Below are 20,333 nucleotides of genomic sequence, written 5' to 3'. Positions count from 1 at the left end.
CTTCTCCTTCTCCTCCTCTTCTTTCTTCTCCTCCTCCTCCTCCTCTTCCTCCCCCTCCTCCTCTTTCTTCTCCTTCTCCTTCTCCTCCTCTTCTTTCTTCTTCTTCTTCTTCTTCTTCTTCTTCTTCTTCTTCTTCTTCTTCTTCTCCTCCTCCTCCTCCTCCTCCCCCTCCCCCTCCTCCCCCTCCACCACCACTACCACCACCACCACCTCCTCCTCCTCCTCCTCCTCCTCCTCCTCCTCCTCCCCTCCTCCTCCTCCTCCTCCTCCTCCTCCTCCTCCTCCTCCTCCTCCTCCTCCTTCTTCTTCTTCTTCTTGCAACTGGGCTTTGTTTTTCCTTAAAGACGTTTTGCTTCTCATCCAAGAAACGTCTTCAGGTTCTGATGGAGGTTCTGAAGTCAGAACCAAAGGACCTTCTTGGGTGAGAAGTGAACCGTCTTCAAGGAAAATGCAGTTGCCTTCTGAAGAACTGAAAAAGCTTGTTGCCTTGCCTTCTGGTGCTTTGGAAAAGAAGTTGACCTCCTAGTCTTTGGGGCAGCCCCTCAAATACAGAACTCCTGCTATCATGTCACCCCTTCTTTTCCTCTAGACTAGCCATACCCAATTCCTGCAACTTGGACACTATCAGGCACACCTCCGGGAGAAAAAAAAAATTCAGAATATGTTCTCAGGCTTTCTGCTAAGACCACTTAGAAGCTCAACCAGAACATCTAGACTTTATGTAGGTGTTGAGCCGAGGGGAGACAAATTAGGCACTGACATCAGGGTGGAGGAAGAGTGGTGCTGTGGCCTAGAGGGGGAGCTCTCGCCTCACAAGCAGGAAGCTATGAGTTCGATCCTAGGTAGAGGCAGATATTTCTCTTTCTGGGCATAATGAGAGAATATAATCTGCTGAACAAAACTCCGCAATGGTGACAAGAAAGGCATCTGGCCAGTAAATACTCTGCTAGCTCCATTCAGTTGTCGAGACGCCACCCAACAAGGGATTACGGGGTCCTTAAAAAAAGCTGATTGGGCAACCCTTTGTCCAGTATAGGATTTCTTGCTTGAGCAGATGGTTGGACTATAAGACCTCTAAGGTCTCTTCCAACTCTATTATTCTGTTATCTTTCTTATACCTGTGACACGTGCATATTTACAAATTACAAACTCTTCGAGGTATAAGGCACATATGTACATACATACATATGTACCGTATTTTTCGGAGGATAAGACATGCCATCTTATAAGACGCACCAAGCTTTTGAAGAGGCAAATTTTTAAAAAAAGTTTTTGAACTCTGCAGACCTCCCAAAAATGGCCCGTGGTTTTTTTTTTAAAGGGCATGAATAGCCTTTAGGAGGCTTATAGAGTGCTCCTGGGTGGGGGGGTTGGAGCCTCCCAAAAAACGAACAGAAAATGGTCCATTTTTTGAGAAAATGAGCCTGTTTTTTGTAAAAAAAAGTGGGGGCATGGATAGCCTTTAGGAGGCTTATAATGCACTCCTGGGAGCTGGAGGGGGCAAAATTGAGCGCAAAGCGCCCCATTTTTCACTTATTTCTGCCATCCCAACCCCTAGGAGCACTCTGCAAGGCTCCTAAAGGCTATGCACGGCCATTTTGGTGAAGGGGGCGGGGTTTCGGGAAGCAAAAAATGCTGTATTCAATGTATAAGATGCATCCAGATTTTCAGCCTCTTTTTTTGGAGAAAAATTTTATACTCCGAAAAATATCTGCTGGACAAAACTCCACATTGGCAACAGGAAGGGCATCTGGCCAGTAAATACTCTGTTAGCTCCATTCTGTTGCCCAGACCTCATCCCACAAGGGATTATGGGGGGGTCATTAAAAGGTGAAAGTTCAGGGTGGTGGAAGCAAAATTTGAATAAAAGAAAAAAGAAAAGGAGATCAACCTTCCCCAGGATCTGGGAAGGATCCCGCACTCATTTTGCTCAAATCAAACTAACTACGTTTGTAAACGAAGCTCTACCTTGATTGCTCCTGTGGAGATCTGGATCTCGTGGAGGCGTCTCATGGTTCCATCCCGGTCCACAAAATACGAAGAGGCAAGCTGGTGAAGGGACTCAACACTTTGGGTGGCATTGCCTGATTTCCGGTCAAGTCGGTTTTTGTCCATGTACATGGTCAGCGCTTCCTCTCCTGGCGAGGCACCAAAAAAAAAAGAGATGGAAACAGGAGGCAGAAAGGAAGATAAGGAAGGAAGGATGGAGGGAAACAAGGGAGAGAAGGAAGAAAAGAAAGAAAGGAAGGAAGGATGGGAGGAGATCAGAGTCAAATTACTGCTGGTGCCAACAGATTGTTCTCACCAAGGCTTCCCCAAAAAGCTCGAAGCAGATTCCTGGTCCCGACAAAACCCCTTTTGTTAAACGAATGTGGAATTCCTCTCATTCTCATTCAGCAAAGGCCTGGCAGACAGTTTTTCATAGGAGTATTTATGACCACAGACCTTATCTATCTTGGAAATTGGCCATGTAAATATTTTCCCAATGAGATGCTGTGCAAGGAAAGGCTGGGCACAGAGTTTCTGAGATTCATGGACAGATCTTCACACTCCTGAAACTAATCTAACGGCCAAACGAATAGCAATAGCAATAACAGTTAGACTTATATACCGCTTCATAGGCCTTTCAGCCCTCTCTAAGCGGTTTACAGAGTCAGCATATCGTCCCCACAGTCTGGGTCCTCATTTCACCCACCTCGGAAGGATGGAAGGCTGAGTCAACCTTGAGCCGGTGAGATTAGAACCGCTGAACTGCAGATAACAGTCAGCTGAAGTGGCCTGCAGTACTGCACCCTAACCACTGCGCCACCTCGGCTCATTGAATTGTTTCCTGCAAAAGCCCCCTCCCCTTTCACTCCTCTTTTATTCCCTATGGGAGGGGCCATTCACCTTCCACCTGTGGCTTTACTCCCAAGTCAACCCTGATTTCTGAGCTGTTCTTTTCTTCTGGCAGTTCTGCGCATGCACACACTGGGAACAGGCTCCAGCTGTTCCTCTGCCTCACTGCTGTCTAGCTCCATAGGCACCTGATCACTGCCAGACGGCCCTGGCCCCATCTCTGTCTCCGGCGCAGAGCCCTCCAGGGGCTCCTCCCCAACCTCCTCCCTATCTGACTCTGCTGCCAGCTCTCCTGTCCGCTGGCGGGGCACAACGCAGATGAAAACAAATATACAATCAATGTTTGGATTTGAGCTGCAGCCATTTTACCCTTCAATGTCATGTCAAGAGTTTTTTTACTTTCCACACCAGAAGACCTCAAGGCTGATGCATCTTCTCTGCCAAAGTGATGATATTTCCTTGAAACCCCTCAAATCCATTCCATCCTCCAAGAACCAAGCTAACAAGCATTGCCAAATCTAAAAATCAGGCCGAGAGGCTTAAATACCTTGGCGCATGTCTCCCCCCTCCCTCCCTCACCTGCAGCTCTGTTCCATTCTCCATCCCTTCTGCCTCGCACCTCTCGGCCGTAAGTTAAACCCCCAAAATGAAGAAATAAAGGGGCGACCCACGGGCAGGTAAGCACGAAGAGCGACCTCTTTCAAAGGGAGGGGATCATTCGACATTTCCAACCCAAGAGGCGCCGAATGTAATTTTTCATAGGATTCATTTGGAACGGATTCAGCGAGGTTGTTCAATTAGGGCATTTCAGCCAGTGCCAAAAACCGTGGGGGTAAAAAAATAAAATAAAATAAATCTTCTGTTGGTCTAACACTCCGGTCATTAGGGGATAATTAATTTCATGCTTGTGACACGGAACGGCAATTGCAAACCTAGCAGTGGTAGAAGCGAGGGCTTTTATTTCCCCCTTTAAAATACTTGTAGAAGTAGGACAATCAATAGATAGATTGAGAGGGAAGGAGGGAGGGAGGAGAGGAGAGAAATAGGCTGCCCTATTTCAGCAAGTTTGTATGTGTGTGTGTGTGTGTGTGTGTGTGTGTGTAGATACACCACACACACTCACACACGCCAGGGCATGGCGACAGGGACTTCAACCTGAGAATGAAACTTTTTTTCCCCTTTTATTCCTGCCACGATTAGATAGCTTTATTCTTCCTTTATTTTTATTTTTTTTAATATAATTCTATAATGACATATTCCAGAATTGTTTCAGCCATAAAAAACACTAAGCATGGCAACTGTAAATTAAAGAAAGAGAGAGAGAGAAAAAAATTAAATAATAATAATACACATGGGGGAGCAATTCCCCATAGAGGTAGTCCTCGACTTACAACAGTTCATTTACGACAGGACTGAAAAAAAGTGACTCATGACCATGAAGTGGGGTAGGGTTTCCTGCCTGGCAGGGGGTTAGACTAGAAGACCTCCAAGGTCCCTTCCAACTCTGTTATTCTATTCTATTCTCTGTTCCACTTTCTATATTCTATTCTATTCTATTCTTCCACTCTACTTTACCCTACTCTATTCTCTATATTCTTTTCTATTCTATTTTCTATATTCTATTCTATTCCATTCTATATTCTATTCTATATTCTATTCTATTCTATTCCATTCCATTCCATTCTATATTCTATTCTATTTTATTCTTTATATCATTGTCTATTCTACTCTACTCCTATTCTATTCTATTCCATTCCATTCCACTCCACTCTCTATATTCTATTCTATTTTCTATATTCCATTCCATTTTCTATTCTATTCTGTTCTACTCTATTCTATTCTATTCTATTCTTCGTTCCACTTTCTATATTCTATTTCTATTCTATTCTATTCTATTCTTCCCCTCTACTTTACCCTACTCTATTCTCTATATTCTTTTCTATTCTATTTTCTATATTCTATTCCATTCTATATTCTAGTCTATATTCTATTCTATTCTATTCTATTTTATTTTTTATTTCATTGTCTATTCTACTCTACTCCTATTCTATTCTATTTCATTCCATTCCACTCCACTTTCTATATTCTATTCTATTTTCTATATTCCATTCCATTCCATTTTCTTTTCTATTCTATTCTATTTTCTATATTCCATTCCATCACTCCACACCACTCCATTCTACTCTACTCCACTCTCTATATTCTATTCTATTTTCTATATTCCATTCCATTCCATTTTTTATTCTATTCTATTGTTCTGTTTTGTCTGTTCTGTTCGGTTACTCTACTCTACTCTACTCTACTCTACTCTACTCTACTCTACTCTACTCTACTCTACTCTACTCTACTCTACTCTACTCTACTCTACTCTACTCTACTCTACTCTCTATATTCTATTCTATTTTCTATATTCCATTGCATTTTCTATTGTATTCTATTCTATTGTATTCTACTTTCTATATTCTTTTCTATTTTATTGTTTATTTCATACTCTACTCTATTAAAAGTGAGTGACCCCACTCCCTTGTAGCACTGATGAAGTTACCTAGCTGGGTCATGAAACATCTGCAAGGAAAACCACCAAGCTCAGAGAGCACCAAGGACCACCTCATTGCAACCCTGAGGTATAAGGATTCCCCTTTATTACAGGCTCCTTGGAATCTCCCTGTTTTAACACCCTTCCTAAATATGATTGGGGTGGCAGCCAACCAACTTCTCTAGAGGGAGGCCGATGTGATTAATGTTACTGCTATTGTTTCTGTGCAAATCAGGCAAAAACCCAGCTTGAATGGACAATTTAATAACGGCACGCATTACCGCAACGGCGTTAAGATACGCCCAGCCTGCGAGCTAAAATTAAAACTCTCAATACAATTCCGCCAAAACTCTTTGAGTACCAAGGGAGAGTTCCAAATGTTCGCTTTTGGCAACGAATCACGGGGAGGCTGGGAACCGTGCGAATGAGAAAAGTTAAACAGTGGAGAACCGGGGTGTTAAAACGACGGGCGCTTTTCCCCGACACCCATTTGCAAAAAAGCAACTTGAGTCGAATGAGCGAAAACATTGCCTGGAAATAAAAAACCAGCTACAGCAATCAAGGAGGGTTAATAGATTTTCACTGCATTATTAAGTCCTAATTTCTCATTTATTAAAACATTCAAAGTCATCTTGCCTTCGGGGTATTCCATGCAAATTAGCTCTGCGCGAGATGCTTCTCCAAACCTCCAGAATTAGCAGGAGGAATGGGGTAGTATCTTTAGATAGTAACTAAGAACCGAGAGGCCTTTTAGTGGCCGTGGGATGAAACTGAGAGGGTTGGATGGGCCACGGCAAAGGAGGCTTCCCAACCCCACTGGGGTTTTCCTGTCTTTAAGCCACGGCCACCATTGCTCAACCCACTTCCATGAGAGGCCAGGAGCAGCTTTGCAGAGCGTTCTCACTAGCTGCTATTTATATGGCAGGAACAGTTGGGGGTACGTGGTAGGAGAAATCACACAAGGCTTGGGAAGAAGGCATTGGAGGATTTAGAGATCTTTGCTGTGAATATCAAAATGGGTCCAGATGAGAGGGAGGGAGGGAGGGAGGGAGGGAGGGAGAGACTGTTGATAGATAAATGATAGACAGAACAGATAGTTACACATAAATAAATGATAGATGCATGGATGGATGGATGGATGGATGGATGGATGGATGGATGGATGGATGGATGGAGAGATAGATAGATAGATAGATAGATAGATAGATAGATAGATAGATAGATAGATAGATAGATAGATAGATAGATAGATAGATAGACAGATAAATGATACTAGAGATGGATGGATGGATGGATGGATGGATGGATGGATGGATGGATGGATGGATGGATGGATGATATGATAGATAGATAGACAGACCGACCGACCGACCGACCGACCGACCGACCGACCGACCGACCGACAGACAGACAGACAGACAGACAGATATTGTAGATAGATACAGGTATTGTAGATAGATGGAGAGCAAGAAAGAGAGAGAGAGAGAGAGATGAATGGATGGATGATATGATAGAGATAGATTAGATAGATAGATAGATAGATAGATAGATAGATAGATAGATAGATAGATAGATAGATAGATAGAGACAGACAGACAGACAGACAGACAGACAGATATGGATGGATGATTAGATAGATAGATAGATAGATAGATAGATAGATAGATAGATAGTAGATAGATAGATAGATAGATAGATAGATAGATAGATAGATAGATAGACAGACAGACAGACAGACAGACATATTGTAGATAGATGGAGAGAGAGATACTGTAGAGATAGATAGACAGACAGACAGACAGACAGACAGACAGATAGATGATAGATATGGATGGATGGATGGATGGATGGATGGATGGATGGATGGATGGATGGATGGATGGATGATATGATATGATATGATAGAGAGTTAGAGAGATAGATAGAGACAGACAGGTAGATACTGTAGATAGATGCAGATATTGTAGATGGAGAGAGATATACTGGAGAGAGAGAGACAGACAGAGAGAGACAGAGACAGAGAGACAGAGATACTGTAGATAGATAGATACAGATATTGTAGATAGATGGAGAGAAAGATACTGTAGAGATAAATGATAGATAGATAGATAGATGATAGATAGATAGATAGATAGATAGATAGATAGATAGATAGATAGATAGATAATGATGAAGATAGATAGATACAGAGGTAGGTAGATAGATACAGAGATAGAGGCAAAGACAGAGAAGGAGAGAGAGAGAAGGAAGAAGGAGGGCTGGCTTGGTCTGCAGCTACCACCACAGACATATATGTCTTCCTTCCTGCTTCCAATAAAGCATCTTAAACAGCTTTGTCGTTTCTGCGAAGCTCCTGCTATAAACAAGTTGCCTTACAGGCTCGAGCGTCTGATGCACTGAGAATTATCATCATCACTTCCTTTGGATTCCCACAAATGGTCCTCGGGGGTATTCTAGGATCCCACCGGTGCTGAGCAAACGGCCAATGATTTCCAAATGGGTTACTTTTGTGCTTAATTTTAAGGCGTCCTTGCAAGTCTCGTCTCTGAGATCAGCTGAGTCTCTTGAGTTGAGGCTGCTGGAGCGGCTCTGGGATGGGACCGAGACAGGAAAACACTCTCATTCATGAACAATACATGCTCTCGGGGAGCGTCTTCCACTTTTTACTGCTGTCAAGAGAAATTTTTCTTCCTGCATTATTCTCCTGGCAGCTTTCCCCCCCTGCATCAGGCGTCCTCGCTCGCTCTCCCTTCCATGCCTGCGCATATTTTAAAGCGGAGTGTCGTAAAAAGAAGGAGCGCGGAGGGGAAAAAAAGCACAGGATGAATAATTTACCAGCGGACCCGGGCGAAATTAAAAATATATTTCATGGTTCCAAAGGTCAGCATGATTTGGAAAGGCCAGGGACAAGCCAGCCCAGGTGATGGGAAGGAATGAAAAGAGAGATAAACAAAACCCAAATTATGACTCGCTATCTCAACGCTCTCCCCTCTGCCCCTTTGTTCAAAATGGTGCCTCGTTTTGTGGATTTAACTCACAGTTAAAGAAGGTACATCGTCACAATCTTAATAAGTAAAACTGTGAATAGAGTTCTGGAATTGCCAGACCCTGAAACACAAAAGGGATCCCTTGTTCCTCATTTATTTGCTGAACTAAAGCAACTTTTGGGGGGGTCCTTGGAGCTCTCTGAGCTTGGTTGTTTTCTTGTAGACATCTCATGACCCATTTGGGGAACATGTTCAGTGCTAGGGGAGGTTGAGAGAAGGAGGAGGAAGAAAAATTAGAATTAGAAGAAGAGGAGGAGGAATTGGAATAAGAATAAGAATAAGAATAAGAATAAGAAGAAGAAGAAGAAGAAGAAGAAGAAGAAGAAGAAGAAGAAGAAGAAGAAGAAGAAGAAGAAGAAGAGGAGGAGGAGGAGGAGGAAGAAGAAGAAGAGGAGGAGGAAGAAGGGGAGGAAGAAGAAGAGGAGGAGGAGGAGGAATTAGAAGAAGAGGAGGAGGAGGAAGAGAAAGAAGGAGAAGAAGAGGAGGAGGAAGAAGAATTAGAATTAGAAGAGGAGGAGGAGGAGGAGAGCAGGAGGAGGAAGAAGAAGAGGAGGAGGAGGAGAGGAGGAAGAAGAGGAGGAAGAAGAATTAGAAGAAGAGGAAGAGGAGGAAGAATTAGAAGAAGAGGAGGAGGAGGAAGAAGAGAAAGAAGGAGAAGAGGAGGAGGAGGAAGAAGAATTAGAATTAGAAGAGGAGGAGGAGAGCAGGAGGAGGAAGAAGAAGAGGAGGAGGAGGAGGAGGAGGAGAGGAATAAGAGGAGGAAGAAGAATTAGAAGAAGAGGAAGAGGAGGAAGAATTAGAAGATGAGGAGGAGGAGGAAGAAGAGAAAGAAGGAGAAGAGGAGGAGGAGGAAGAACAATTAGAATTAGAGGAGGAGGAGGAGGAGGAGGAGGAGGAGGAGGAAGTACTGATTGTTGGTGTTCTTTGACCTTATTTCCTTGCAGACATTTCATAACCCAGCTACGTAACCTCTTCAGTGCTGCAAAGGAGGAGGAGGAGAGGGAGGAGAAGGACTGTGGGCTCCTTGGTGCTCTCTGAGCTTGACTGTTTCCTTGCAAACACTCCGAGAAAAATAAGAAAAAAATCAGCATTAATCCATCGACGAGGAGAGCTAAGATGCATTCACTTCCAGCCATGTTTGAGACCACAAAAATGCTGTACTCTTCTGTTGTTCTTGCCACCATCCTCGGGGGGTTAAAATCACCTCCTCCCAAATAACTTTGGGAGACTGTGATGTATGAACCGTAATCTGGGTTCATGTTATTTCTACGGCAAAATGTATTTGCCGAACCCGTTGAAACAGATTTACTGACCCCGTTTCAATTAGCTTCTCCTGCTCTACCCTTTCTACTCCATTTTTCAACCAACGGTGTGTGACCAAACCAGACTTTTGAATGATGTGGTCTGGAATATATATATATATATTAAAAAATAGAGGAGAGAGGGAGACCAGGTCAAGAAACTAACAAGGTATGTTTCCAAGGAAAAGCAGTTCATTTGGTAGAAAATTAATTAAAACTAGGCAAACCGTCAACCTCTTGGGTTACGACTTCGGAGATATTTCCGTAACAGATTCCTCAATCTGTTTCACCGATAGCGGAAGCTTTTAAGGTACTGGAGAAAGTTTAATAAATAAATACATTAATCAGGAAGGTACTGAGGCCATCCTAACATGCAACCAAACTGATCACAACTTTTACATTGCTAGGTTCCCTCATATTCCTGACTCTAGGGGGCGGTGCTCATCTCCGTTTCAAAGCTGAAGAGCCAGCGCTGTCCAAAGATGTCTCCATGGTCATGTGGCCGGCATGACTCAATGCCAAAGGCGCATGGAATGCTGTTCCCTTCCCACCAAAGGTGATTCCTATTTTTCTACTTGCATTTTTGATGTGCTTTTTTCATGTGCTTTCGAACTGCTAGGTTTGGCAGAAGCTGGGACAAGGAACGGGAGCTCACTCTGTTACGCGGCGCTAGGGATTCGAACTGCCTAAACTGCCGACCTTTTCTGATCGACAAGCTCAGCGTCTTAGCCACTCAGCCACCGCGTCACGTTGCTAAGTGAGAAATGGGTTAAGTGAATTTTTGGCTCGTTTCACCAGATAAAATGTTATGTGAATTGCCGCCGTTGTTAAATTGGTAACATGGTTGTTAAGTGAATCCAGTGTCCAAATGCATGTCAGCTAGTCATAAAATGGGATCACAAGATGCTGCAACCCGTCATATGGAATTCCATATTCCATATTCTATTCTATTCTAGTCTATTTTCCCTTCCATATTCTATTCTACTCTACTCTACTCTACTCTACTCTACTCTACTCTACTCTACTCTACTCTACTCTACTCTACTCTACTCTACTCTATTATTTTCCCTTCCATATCCTATCCTATCCTATTCTATTCTATTATTTTTCTTTCCATATTCTATTCTATTCTACTCTATTCTATTCTATTATTTTCCCTTCCATATTTTATTCTATTCTACTCTAGTCTATTCTATTATTTTCCTTTCCATATTCTATTCTAATTTTCTATTCCATTCCATTGCCATGGTGGCACGGTGGTCAGAATGCAGTATTGTAGGCAAACTCTGCCCACTGCCAGGTGTTCAATCCTGACCCATCCTTCCAAAGTTATTAAAACAGGGACCCAGATTGTTGGGGGCAAGAGGCTGACTCTGTACACCGCTTAGAGAGGGCTGTGAAGCGGTATATAAGTCTAAGTGCTATTGAATGCTATTGCTACTAGACAAGGCAGTTGTGGCATGAGGACTACCTGTATTTCTAACACAAAGGTCAAAGTGAACCCAGGTCGAAAAGTCACCCGTCACACCCGAGCCCTGAAAGAGGAGCAGAGCCCACCGTTGCTTACCTCCTAAAGTGGCAGAGATGAGGATGTGGGTGCCGTATTTTTTGATGATGGTATCGATGAACTGCTGTGTTGTTGGTCTCCTGCCCAGCAGGCGTACGCTTCTCTGGAATTCAGGCATCAAGGGGACGGGGTTCCGGAGTAAATCCCTCCGTTCAATGGCAGTGTTCCTCACCTTCCAACGGGCAAACTCCCTGGACCACAAGAGAGCAAGAAAGACACGGGGTGAGGTTCTGAATCCAGGCGGGTCAACGAGGAGATGGTCAGGAGGGAAGAGATGGACAGAAGGAACATTCCCCCAGATGTTCTGAACATTCTACTTCTGGGGGTTTTTTGTGGGAAAAGATGAAAGGTGGCGCAGTGGTTAAATGCAGCACTGCAGGCTACTGCTAGATCAGCAGATCAGCAGGTCAGCGGTTCAAATCTCACCGGCTCAGGGTTGACTCAGCCTTCCATCCTTCCGAGGTGGGTAAAATGAGGACCCAGATTGTTGGGGGCAATATGCTGACTCTCTGTAAACCGCTTAGAGAGGCCTGAAAGGCCTATGAAGCGGTATATAAGTCTACTGCTATTGCTATTGCTATGAAAGGGAGGAGAAGACGGGAGAAGCAGAATGGAAAAGGAGTAATGTCAGGGTTCCAAATAGCATCCAAAAGTAAATCAGAGTCCAAGGCAAAGTATTGCTCAAAGTTCCAGTTTATTAAGAGAGCCATGTAAAATCTGAAAGCTTCCCGGTTTTCCCCACCCAGTTGAAAGTTCAAGATCTTGCCCCCACATCCACAAGTCCATCCCATGGTCCAATCTCCCACTGCCATGAAGACAGAGTCCACCCATCCAATTCCGGTCAGCTGCAGACAAAGGATGACCTTGGCTTTCTAGAAAGAATGTTGTTATGACTACATAGCATCTCACTCCTTACAGTCCCACCCTCCCATTTTCCCACCATAGAAAACTCATAGTAGAATATTAGAAAGTGTGGCAGGTCAAAAGATGGCTGTAGCCTGACAAGGAGATGGAAAGAGTGTCACACCTGGAAGCCATCTTTTACATATGGGCCTGCCACATTTTCTACTGTGGGAAACTGGGAGAGAGGGGATTAGACAGAGTATGAGTGTTATGTAGTCAAAATAACATTCCTTTCTCAGAGAGTCAAGGCCACCTTTCCCTGCAGCTGTGATTAGACTGGGAGGCACCTCCAGTTTTGGATGGTACTTGATTGGACCATGTGATGGACCTGTGGGTACTGGGCAGGGAGTTGGACTTGCTTTTGGGTGGGGAAAACCTGGAAACTTTCAGATTTGGGTTTCCCCAGATGTGCCAATAGGACATCTCTAATAAAACGGAACCTTGAGGAATCTCAAGTCTCGGAGTCTTCTTTTGTTTGGGGGTGTTCCTTGGAACCCTGACATTAACCCAAATCTTCTTTAGAAAGAACTCCGGGGTCCTGTCTGAAGTCCTGAGCCCCAGCTTTGACCCAATCCCAGGTGGCGCAAAGACTCAGGGAAGATGGAGGAAGAAAAGTGACAAAGGAGGACCAGATCTGACATAAATAAGAGGGGAAACCCACATGGTGTTCACGGTAACAACATCCCTGCAAAACCAACTCCTGTATTTCTTCAAATCGCAAGCAAATGATCCTATTGATCAAACAATGTCCTCTCGTTTCCCAAAATGTAATGAACTTCCAGGGGGGAAAAAAGAGGAGAATGGTGTCCTGACCTAGGCTTCCCCCGCAGCACGAAGCCGAGTCCTCGTCCCGATAAACCCCTTTTATTGAATTGACCGTGAATTCCTCTCCAGCAAAGTCTTTCCTCTCCCACCGTCTTTCAAGCTAGTTCACAATTACCGACCTTTATCAGGCTTGGAGAATGCCCAGGCTGATATCATTCAGATGCAGAATACAGGAATGAACTAATGGTCTCCTGCAAACTCCACTCCCCTTTTGCTCCTCTTTTATTCCCAATGGGAGGGGCCATTCACCATCCACCTGTGGCCTTACTCCCAAGTCGACCCTTGTTCCTTAGCTGTTCCCTTTGTCTGTCAACTCTGCGCTTGCATACTCTGGGAACAGGCTCCAGCTGTTCTTCTGCCTCACTGATCTCTGACCCCGAAGGCAGCTGATAACTGCCAGACGGTGCTGACCCCATCTCTGCCTCTGACACAGAGCCCTCGTCAGAACCTTCCCCAGATTCCAGGACTGGCCCATGTTCCTCCCCAACCTCCTCACTGTCTGACTTGTCTGCCAGCTCTGCTGGCTGCTGGCAAGCCATAACAAATGGCTGGATTTCCCCTCCCAAGGATGTAGGAATCTCCTGACATCTTCGGAGAAGAAGATCAACAAATGTCCACCTTAAACTTCCCAAGACATGGGGCAGTTGAAATATGCATCTTCTCCAGCTTCCAAGATAATGCAACTTAACCCATTTTTTTTTTTGCTTAAATAAACCTAGTTAATAAGACTAGTGTGAATCTAAGCTTCTGGTGTTGAACAGCTGCTAGAGGGTTGCTTCCTTGAGGAAGGAATCATTTCCTGTTCTCCTTTGAACATTCGTTCCCAGAGGACAACATTCAAATTTATTTTATCAGAGCTTTCAAGCTTGCGTTTTATTCCCTGGAAGATTGTGGGAGGGTGTGTGTGTTTTTCTTCTTCTTCGTTGCTCTCTGAGCAAGCCCACTCTCTCACCACCCCGTCTTCCCACTGCTCCTATTTTGGAAAAGGGGTTCATGAGGCTAGCTCCCCCAACCCACCCTGTGGCTGAACTGGGAGATTTGGTAGCCAAGAAAGCTGCAGAATATGAGACAGAAGGTTGTGTGAGGGTCAGACAGGACATCCGTACTTACTCAGCAATTTCCATCCTTTTAAAAACAAACACACACAAAGACAATTTTTCTCAATAGCAAATTCTTTTCCATCAGATCAAAGGAAAAGAGCCAGAGGGGAGAAAGAAGAAGGGGGGAGAAAAATACAGAAAGCCATTTTGCTGTGATTCTAGGACTAAGTCACGGGGGGAATGTTTGGCATTCATAAGAAGGAGAAGAAGGCAAAAAAAAAAGAAGAGGAAATTGTCCTGCTTTTGAAATGGAGCAAAAAGGCGATAACTATCTATTTCACCCAAAGGCAGAGTTGATTAATGAGCACAAGGCGGAGGAAATACAGATTATTTCCCCCCTCCCTCCCCAAAATAAATAACGGAAGGAGTCACCCGGAGGCAATCCGGATGCTCATTAGCACTAGGCAAGAATAGTGGGAAATTGCTGAGAAGGTTCAAACCGCAGGGCAAGGAATCATCAGGTAGAGCTTCTGGATATAGATTTGCTTCTAACCATCTTCTCCAACCCAGCGCGGAAGCCACTAGAGCTGGGGGAAGAAGGGAAGGAGTTTAGGAAAGCAAGAGAAAAGGATATGCCAAAGGGGCTACCACAGAGAGGAGGAGGTCAAGCTATTTTCCAAAGCACCTGAAGGCCAGACAAGGAACAATGGATGGAAACTGATCAAGGAGAGATTCAACCTGGAAATAAGGAGGGATTTCCTGACAGTGAACTCCACCAACCCATGGAACAGAAGTTGCCTTCAGAAGTTGTGGGAGCTTCATCACTGGAAGCTTTCAAGAAGAGACTGGACTTCTATCTGTCAGTAATGGTGTAGGGTCTCCTGCTTGAGTGGGAGGGTTGGACTAGATGACCTATAAGGTCCCTTCCAACGCTGTTAATATGAATTGATCTAATATGAACAAAGGCCTCAAGACCAAAACATATGATGGACGGTTGCAGGAACTGGACATGTCTAGTGAAGAGAAGGACCAGGGGAGACACGATAACAGCTTCCAATAGTTGAGGGGCTGCCCCAGAGAGGAGAGATGGGGTCAAGCTATTTTTCAAAGCCCCCAAAGGCCAGAGAAGGAATAATGGATGGAAACTGACCAAGGAGAGATTCAACCTGGAAATAAGGAGGAATTTTCTGATCGAGAGAACAATCAACCCATGGAACAGAAGTTGTGGGAGCTTCATCACTGGAAGCTTTCAAGAAGAGACTAGACTTCTATCTGTCAGTAATGGTGTAGGGTCTCCTGCCTGAGTGAGAGGATTGGACTAGATGACCTATAAGGTCCCTTCCAACTCTGTTAATCTGAATCTGAATGCTTTTTGAAAAAAAAATTGCAAAAGGCGACTGGATTTTGTTTTCCCTGGAAGATGGTTTTTTTAGGATTCATTGTCTCTGGAGTTTCTCAATCATCCAGGTCATGGTTCTCCGATCCAAAGGAGCTTTTTCAAGAGGCAACTGGACTTTTCTTTGTTTTTCTTTGAAGGCATTTCCCCTCCCACCCGAGAAGCTTCTTCAGCTCTGAATGAAGGAGTCCCAACCAAAGAAGCTTCTTGGAGGAGAAGCGAAATGTCTTTAAGGAAAAACCAGAAAGTCCAGTTGCCTTGAAGAGGTTTCACTTCTCATCCAAGAATCTTCTTCAGTTCTGGCTGACTTCCATCCTGCACCAGAACTGAAGAAGCTTCTTGCATGAGAAGTGAAACCTCTTCAAGGAAAAACCAGAAGGCCCAGCTGCCTCTTGAAAAAAGCACCTTTGGGACTGAATGCCTGTGGAGATCCAGGTCACGGTTATCCCAAAGGTACCTTTTCAAGAGGCAACGGGACTTTCTGCTTTTTTTCTTGAAGAGGTTTCACTTCTCATCCAAGAATCTTCTTCAGTTCTGGTGCAGGAGGGAAGCCAGCCAGAGCTGAAGAAGCTTCTTGGGTGAGAAGTGAAACCTCTTCAAGGAAAAACAAGAAAACCCAGTTGCCTCTTGAAAAAAGCATCTTTGGGACAAGCCTGATGTCAGGCCTGCAATTATATTCCTTTTAGAATTTTGGCCTGCCACACTTTCTCTTATTTCATTATGCTGTTTCATTAGTATAGTTGATGGGAGGGGGGAATAGACAGAAGTAGGATTGTGGAATGTGTTATTGTTTTCATTCTTTACTAGAAGCTCAAGGTCATCTTTTGTCTCCGTACTTTTACATCTGACCAGAAGCAGCTGGGTGGAGACGCCAGCATGGAAGAAGAAGATTGGACCATGTGATGGATTGTGGGTGTTGGACAAGATCATGAACTTTTAACTGGGTGGGATTCTGATGTCATTTCCAGAATTGGGGTAATGTCAGTGTTCCAAGTATCATGTAGAATTAAATCAGAGTCCAAGGCAAAATGATCCTTAAAGTTCCAATTTAATAAATCAGACATCTTGGGCACATCTGTGTTAATCCCAATTCTGGAAATGACATCAGAATTCCACCCAGTTAAAAGTTCATGATCTTGTCCCCACACCCACAATCCATCACATGGTCCAATCTTCTTCTTCCACGCTGGCGTCTCCACCCAGCTGCTTCCGGTCAGGTGTAAAAGTGCGGAGACAAAAGATGACCTTGAGCTTCTAGAAAAGAATGATAACAATACATTCCACAATCCAAATCCTTCTATTCCCCCCTCCCATCAACTATGCTAATGAAACAGCATAATGAAATAAGAGAAAGTGTGGCAGGCCAAAATTCTAAAAGGAATATAATTGCAGGGCTGACACCTGACTTGGCTGACTGAAAATTGCCACAGAAAAGAGAACAGAATTGGCAAGCAAAATAAAAAAAATTAAAGGCAAACCAGGTGGCACCTCGGAGGCAGGTAGAACGATTCAGCTTCAGCCAGGATTTTGCCACCAACAAAGTCCTTGGATGTTTTTCAGTTGCCCTTTCTCCTTCCTCTGGCTTATTATTCAAGGTCTCCTGAGGGACACCATCTGCTCTGTGCCACCTCCACCTGATCTGCCACCTGGTGCCCTTTTTTTCCATAGGTGCTCGCATTAACGTTTTCCTATTCCTAGGTTCACCCCCTTAGCTGCTGGGTCAGCTTCTGATCTGCTGCATTGAATATCGTCGGAGCAGGGTGGGGTGGGCTGCTTCAAATATGGTCTACAGAAGTCACCAATGAAGGAGAACATTTGCAGCCTAGAGTGGAAATGAAGGGTCCTTGATGCTCTCTGAGTTTAGTGAGGACTCCTTACTAGCACTGATGATATTACCTGGTCTGGGTAATGAAACGTCTGCAAGAAAACCACTAAGCTCAGAGAGCACCAAGGATCCCACAGTCATTGTCCTCCTCCTCCTTCTCCCCCTCCTCCTCCTCCTCCTCCTCCTCCCCCTCCTCCTCCTCTTTCTCCTCCTCCTCCTCCTTGTAACTCCTATTCTCTTCTAGCACTGATGATGTTACCTACTTGGGTAATGAAACGTCTGCAAGAAAACCACTAAGCTCCGAGAGCACCAAGGATCCCACAGTCCTCCCCCTCCTCCTTTTCCTCCTCCTCTTCTTCCTTCTTCTCTTCTTCTTCCTCCTCCTTCTCCTCCCCCTCTGCCTCCTCTTTCTCTTCCTCCTCCTCCTTGTAACTCCTATTCTCTTCTAGCACTGATGATGTTACCTCGTTGGGTAATGAAACGTCTGCAAGAAAACCACTAAGCTCAGAGAGCACCAAGGGTCCCACAGTCATTGTCCTCCTCCTTCTCCCCCTCCTCCTCCTCCTCCTTCTCCTCCCCCCTACTCCTCCTCTTTCTCCTCCTCCTCCTCCTTGTAACTCCTATTCTCTTCTAGCACTGATGATGTTACCTAGTTGGGTAATGAAACGTCTGCAAGAAAACCACTAAGCTCAGAGAGCACCAAGGATCCCACAGTCATTGTCCTCCTCCTCCTTCTCCCCCTCCTCCTCCTTCTCCTCCTCCTCCTCCTCCTTGTAACTCCTATTCTCTTCTAGCACTGATGATGTTACCTAGTTGGGTAATGAAACGTCTGGAAGAAAACCACTAAGCTCAGAGAGCACCAAGGATCCCACAGTCATTGTCCTCCTCCTCCTCCTCCTCCTCCTCCTCCTCCTCCTCCTCCTCCTCCTCCTCCTCCTCTTTGTAACCCCTATTCTCTTCTAGCACTGATAATGTTACCTAGTTGGGTAATGAAATGTCTGCAAGAAAACCACCAAGCTCAGAGAGCACCAACGACTCTGAGCATATGCAGAGTCCTTTTGCAAGCCAGCGAATGTTCCTGAGAATCACTTCAGGAAAGGAATGTAGGGATTGGATAGATTGCTGTGGTGGAGTGTATCCTGGATTCCCAGAAGGAAGGGGCTGCATTCCAGAGGGAACCTTGCAAAGTTTAGATAGTTTGGTTGAGAGGAAGAGTTAAGAAGGCTCCTCCCTAGCAATTGTCATAGTATACTTTTTAAGCTGAAAATAAAGGGGAATATGTGCCGTGCAGGGTTGAAATGAGGAGTAGTACTAGTGCTAGGAGCACTGATGATGTTACCTAGTTGGGTCATGAGATGGCTACAAGAAAATAACCAAGCACAGAGAAGACCAAGGACCCCACAATGCTCCTCCGCTTTGTCCTTCTCTCTGGAAGCCCCACTCTCTTTTAGCACTGATGATGTTACCTAGTTGGGCAATGAAACATTTCCAAGAAACAGCCAAGCTCAGAGAGCACCAAGGACCCCACAGTCCTCCTCCTCCTCCTCCACTGCTTCTTCTAGCATTGATGATGTTAACCTAGTTATCTCCTTTCCAGCACTGAAGAGGTTATGTAGCTGAGTTATGATATGCCTGCAAGGAAACAACCAAGGTCAAAAAATATCAACAACTAGTACTTTTTCTTCCTCCTCCTTCTCCTCCAACCAACCTTCCCTAGCACTGATAATGTTCCCTAGATGGGTCATGAGATGTCTAGAAGAAAACCGTGACCCGTCAAAACCGCGGTCCACTAAAGCGCCGCCCGATCAAAGCGCGTACGTGACGTCATCAGCAGCGCGACAAATAAAATTAAAAATAAATTAAAATTAAAATAAAATTAAAGCAAGCCGATTCACATAAAGGTAAGGGTTAGGTTTAGGGTTAGGGTTAGGTTAAGGGTTAGGGTTAGGTTTAGCGTTAGGTTAAGGGTTAGGTTTAGGGTTAGGTTTAGGATTAGGTTAAGGGTTAGGCTTAGGGTTAGGTTTAGGGTTAGGTTTGGGGGGGTTAGGGTAAGGTTTTTGAGTTAATTTTAAATTTACCGCTCACAGCGGGCCGTTTTCGTCGCGCTGTGATGATGTCACGTACGCGCTTTCGTCGAGCGCGCTTTAGTCTACCGCGGATTTGTGGTGGAACCGAAGAAAACAATGAAGTACAGAGAGCTCCAAGCACCTCACAATCCTCCTCCTTTCTGTAAAATCTATCCTCTTCTAGCACAGATGACGTTACCTAGTTTGGGAGACAAAACATCTGCGGGAAAACAACCGAGTTGAGAAAGCACCAAAAACCTCTCCACAAAAGTCATACCAGCGAGAAGGTGAAGGAGGAACAAGGGCCTTCTTTTAAGGCGTTGAAGCCTGGTTGTGATATAACCAAGCTCAGAGAGCATCATGGACCCCCCCAAATCATTTCAACCCCGAGCTACAAATATTCTCCTTTATTGATAAAAATATCAACCCCACCTCTAACAAAACATCCTCGCGACGAGGCAAAGGAACGGAAGCCTCTTTCACAGGAATAGGCGATTTAAGAAATCAAGTTTAAAAGCTGTCTCTGGTTCAACATTTCGTTGAAGATCTCATTTTTTTCTACTTTACTTCCCTGACAGGCATGCCATTCTATTCAGAACCGCTTCACAGAAGATCCTTCAGGATTCAAATGGCAGCGACATTACCCAGACGAGAAATGCACAAGGAAGGGGAAAACAAAACAACCAACCCCAAAACTATTTTGAAACCGGTGGCAGATTCCGCAATGGTTCCAAAACATTCGGCAGAAGCATTTTGATTTCTGTTGAGTAACGGGAAGCAACTTTGTCTCTTGGAGAAGAGCCCCCCCCTCGCAGCAAGATAATAAAAATAAACAATAAACAAATATGTTGCCATCAACGTGCAGCTGTCTATTTTGACAGATCGAGAAGCTCAAAAAACCCACTTCTGATGGGGAAACCTTCTGCTGGAAGACCGACGACGGCTTAAAACCACACGGAACAACCGGGGGAAGGAAACGGGCGAGAGAT

At 44.6% G+C, this 20,333-nt stretch overlaps 1 protein-coding gene across 1 annotated transcript in view; it reads right to left on the bottom strand.

Moving 5' to 3' along the window:
• BRINP1 (BMP/retinoic acid inducible neural specific 1) overlaps nt 1-20,333 on the bottom strand; it is a 96,818-nt gene that overhangs the window by 19,066 nt on the left and 57,419 nt on the right. Inside the window, exons 3-4 of the mRNA XM_087704648.1 lie at nt 11,290-11,480; nt 1,969-2,138 (exon numbers count right to left, since the gene is read on the bottom strand). Of these exons, the coding sequence (XP_087560774.1) occupies nt 1,969-2,138; nt 11,290-11,480 (361 nt within the window). The remainder of the gene's footprint in view (nt 1-1,968; nt 2,139-11,289; nt 11,481-20,333) is intronic.

This window comes from Thamnophis sirtalis, unplaced genomic scaffold (genome assembly GCF_051295495.1).
Source record: "Thamnophis sirtalis isolate CommonGarterSnake01/CBP01778 unplaced genomic scaffold, rThaSir2_p1.2 scaffold_2, whole genome shotgun sequence".
Lineage (NCBI taxonomy): Eukaryota > Metazoa > Chordata > Lepidosauria > Squamata > Natricidae > Thamnophis > Thamnophis sirtalis.
The sequence above is the reverse complement of the archived record's forward strand: the minus strand, read 5'-3'. Positions and strand labels throughout refer to the sequence as shown.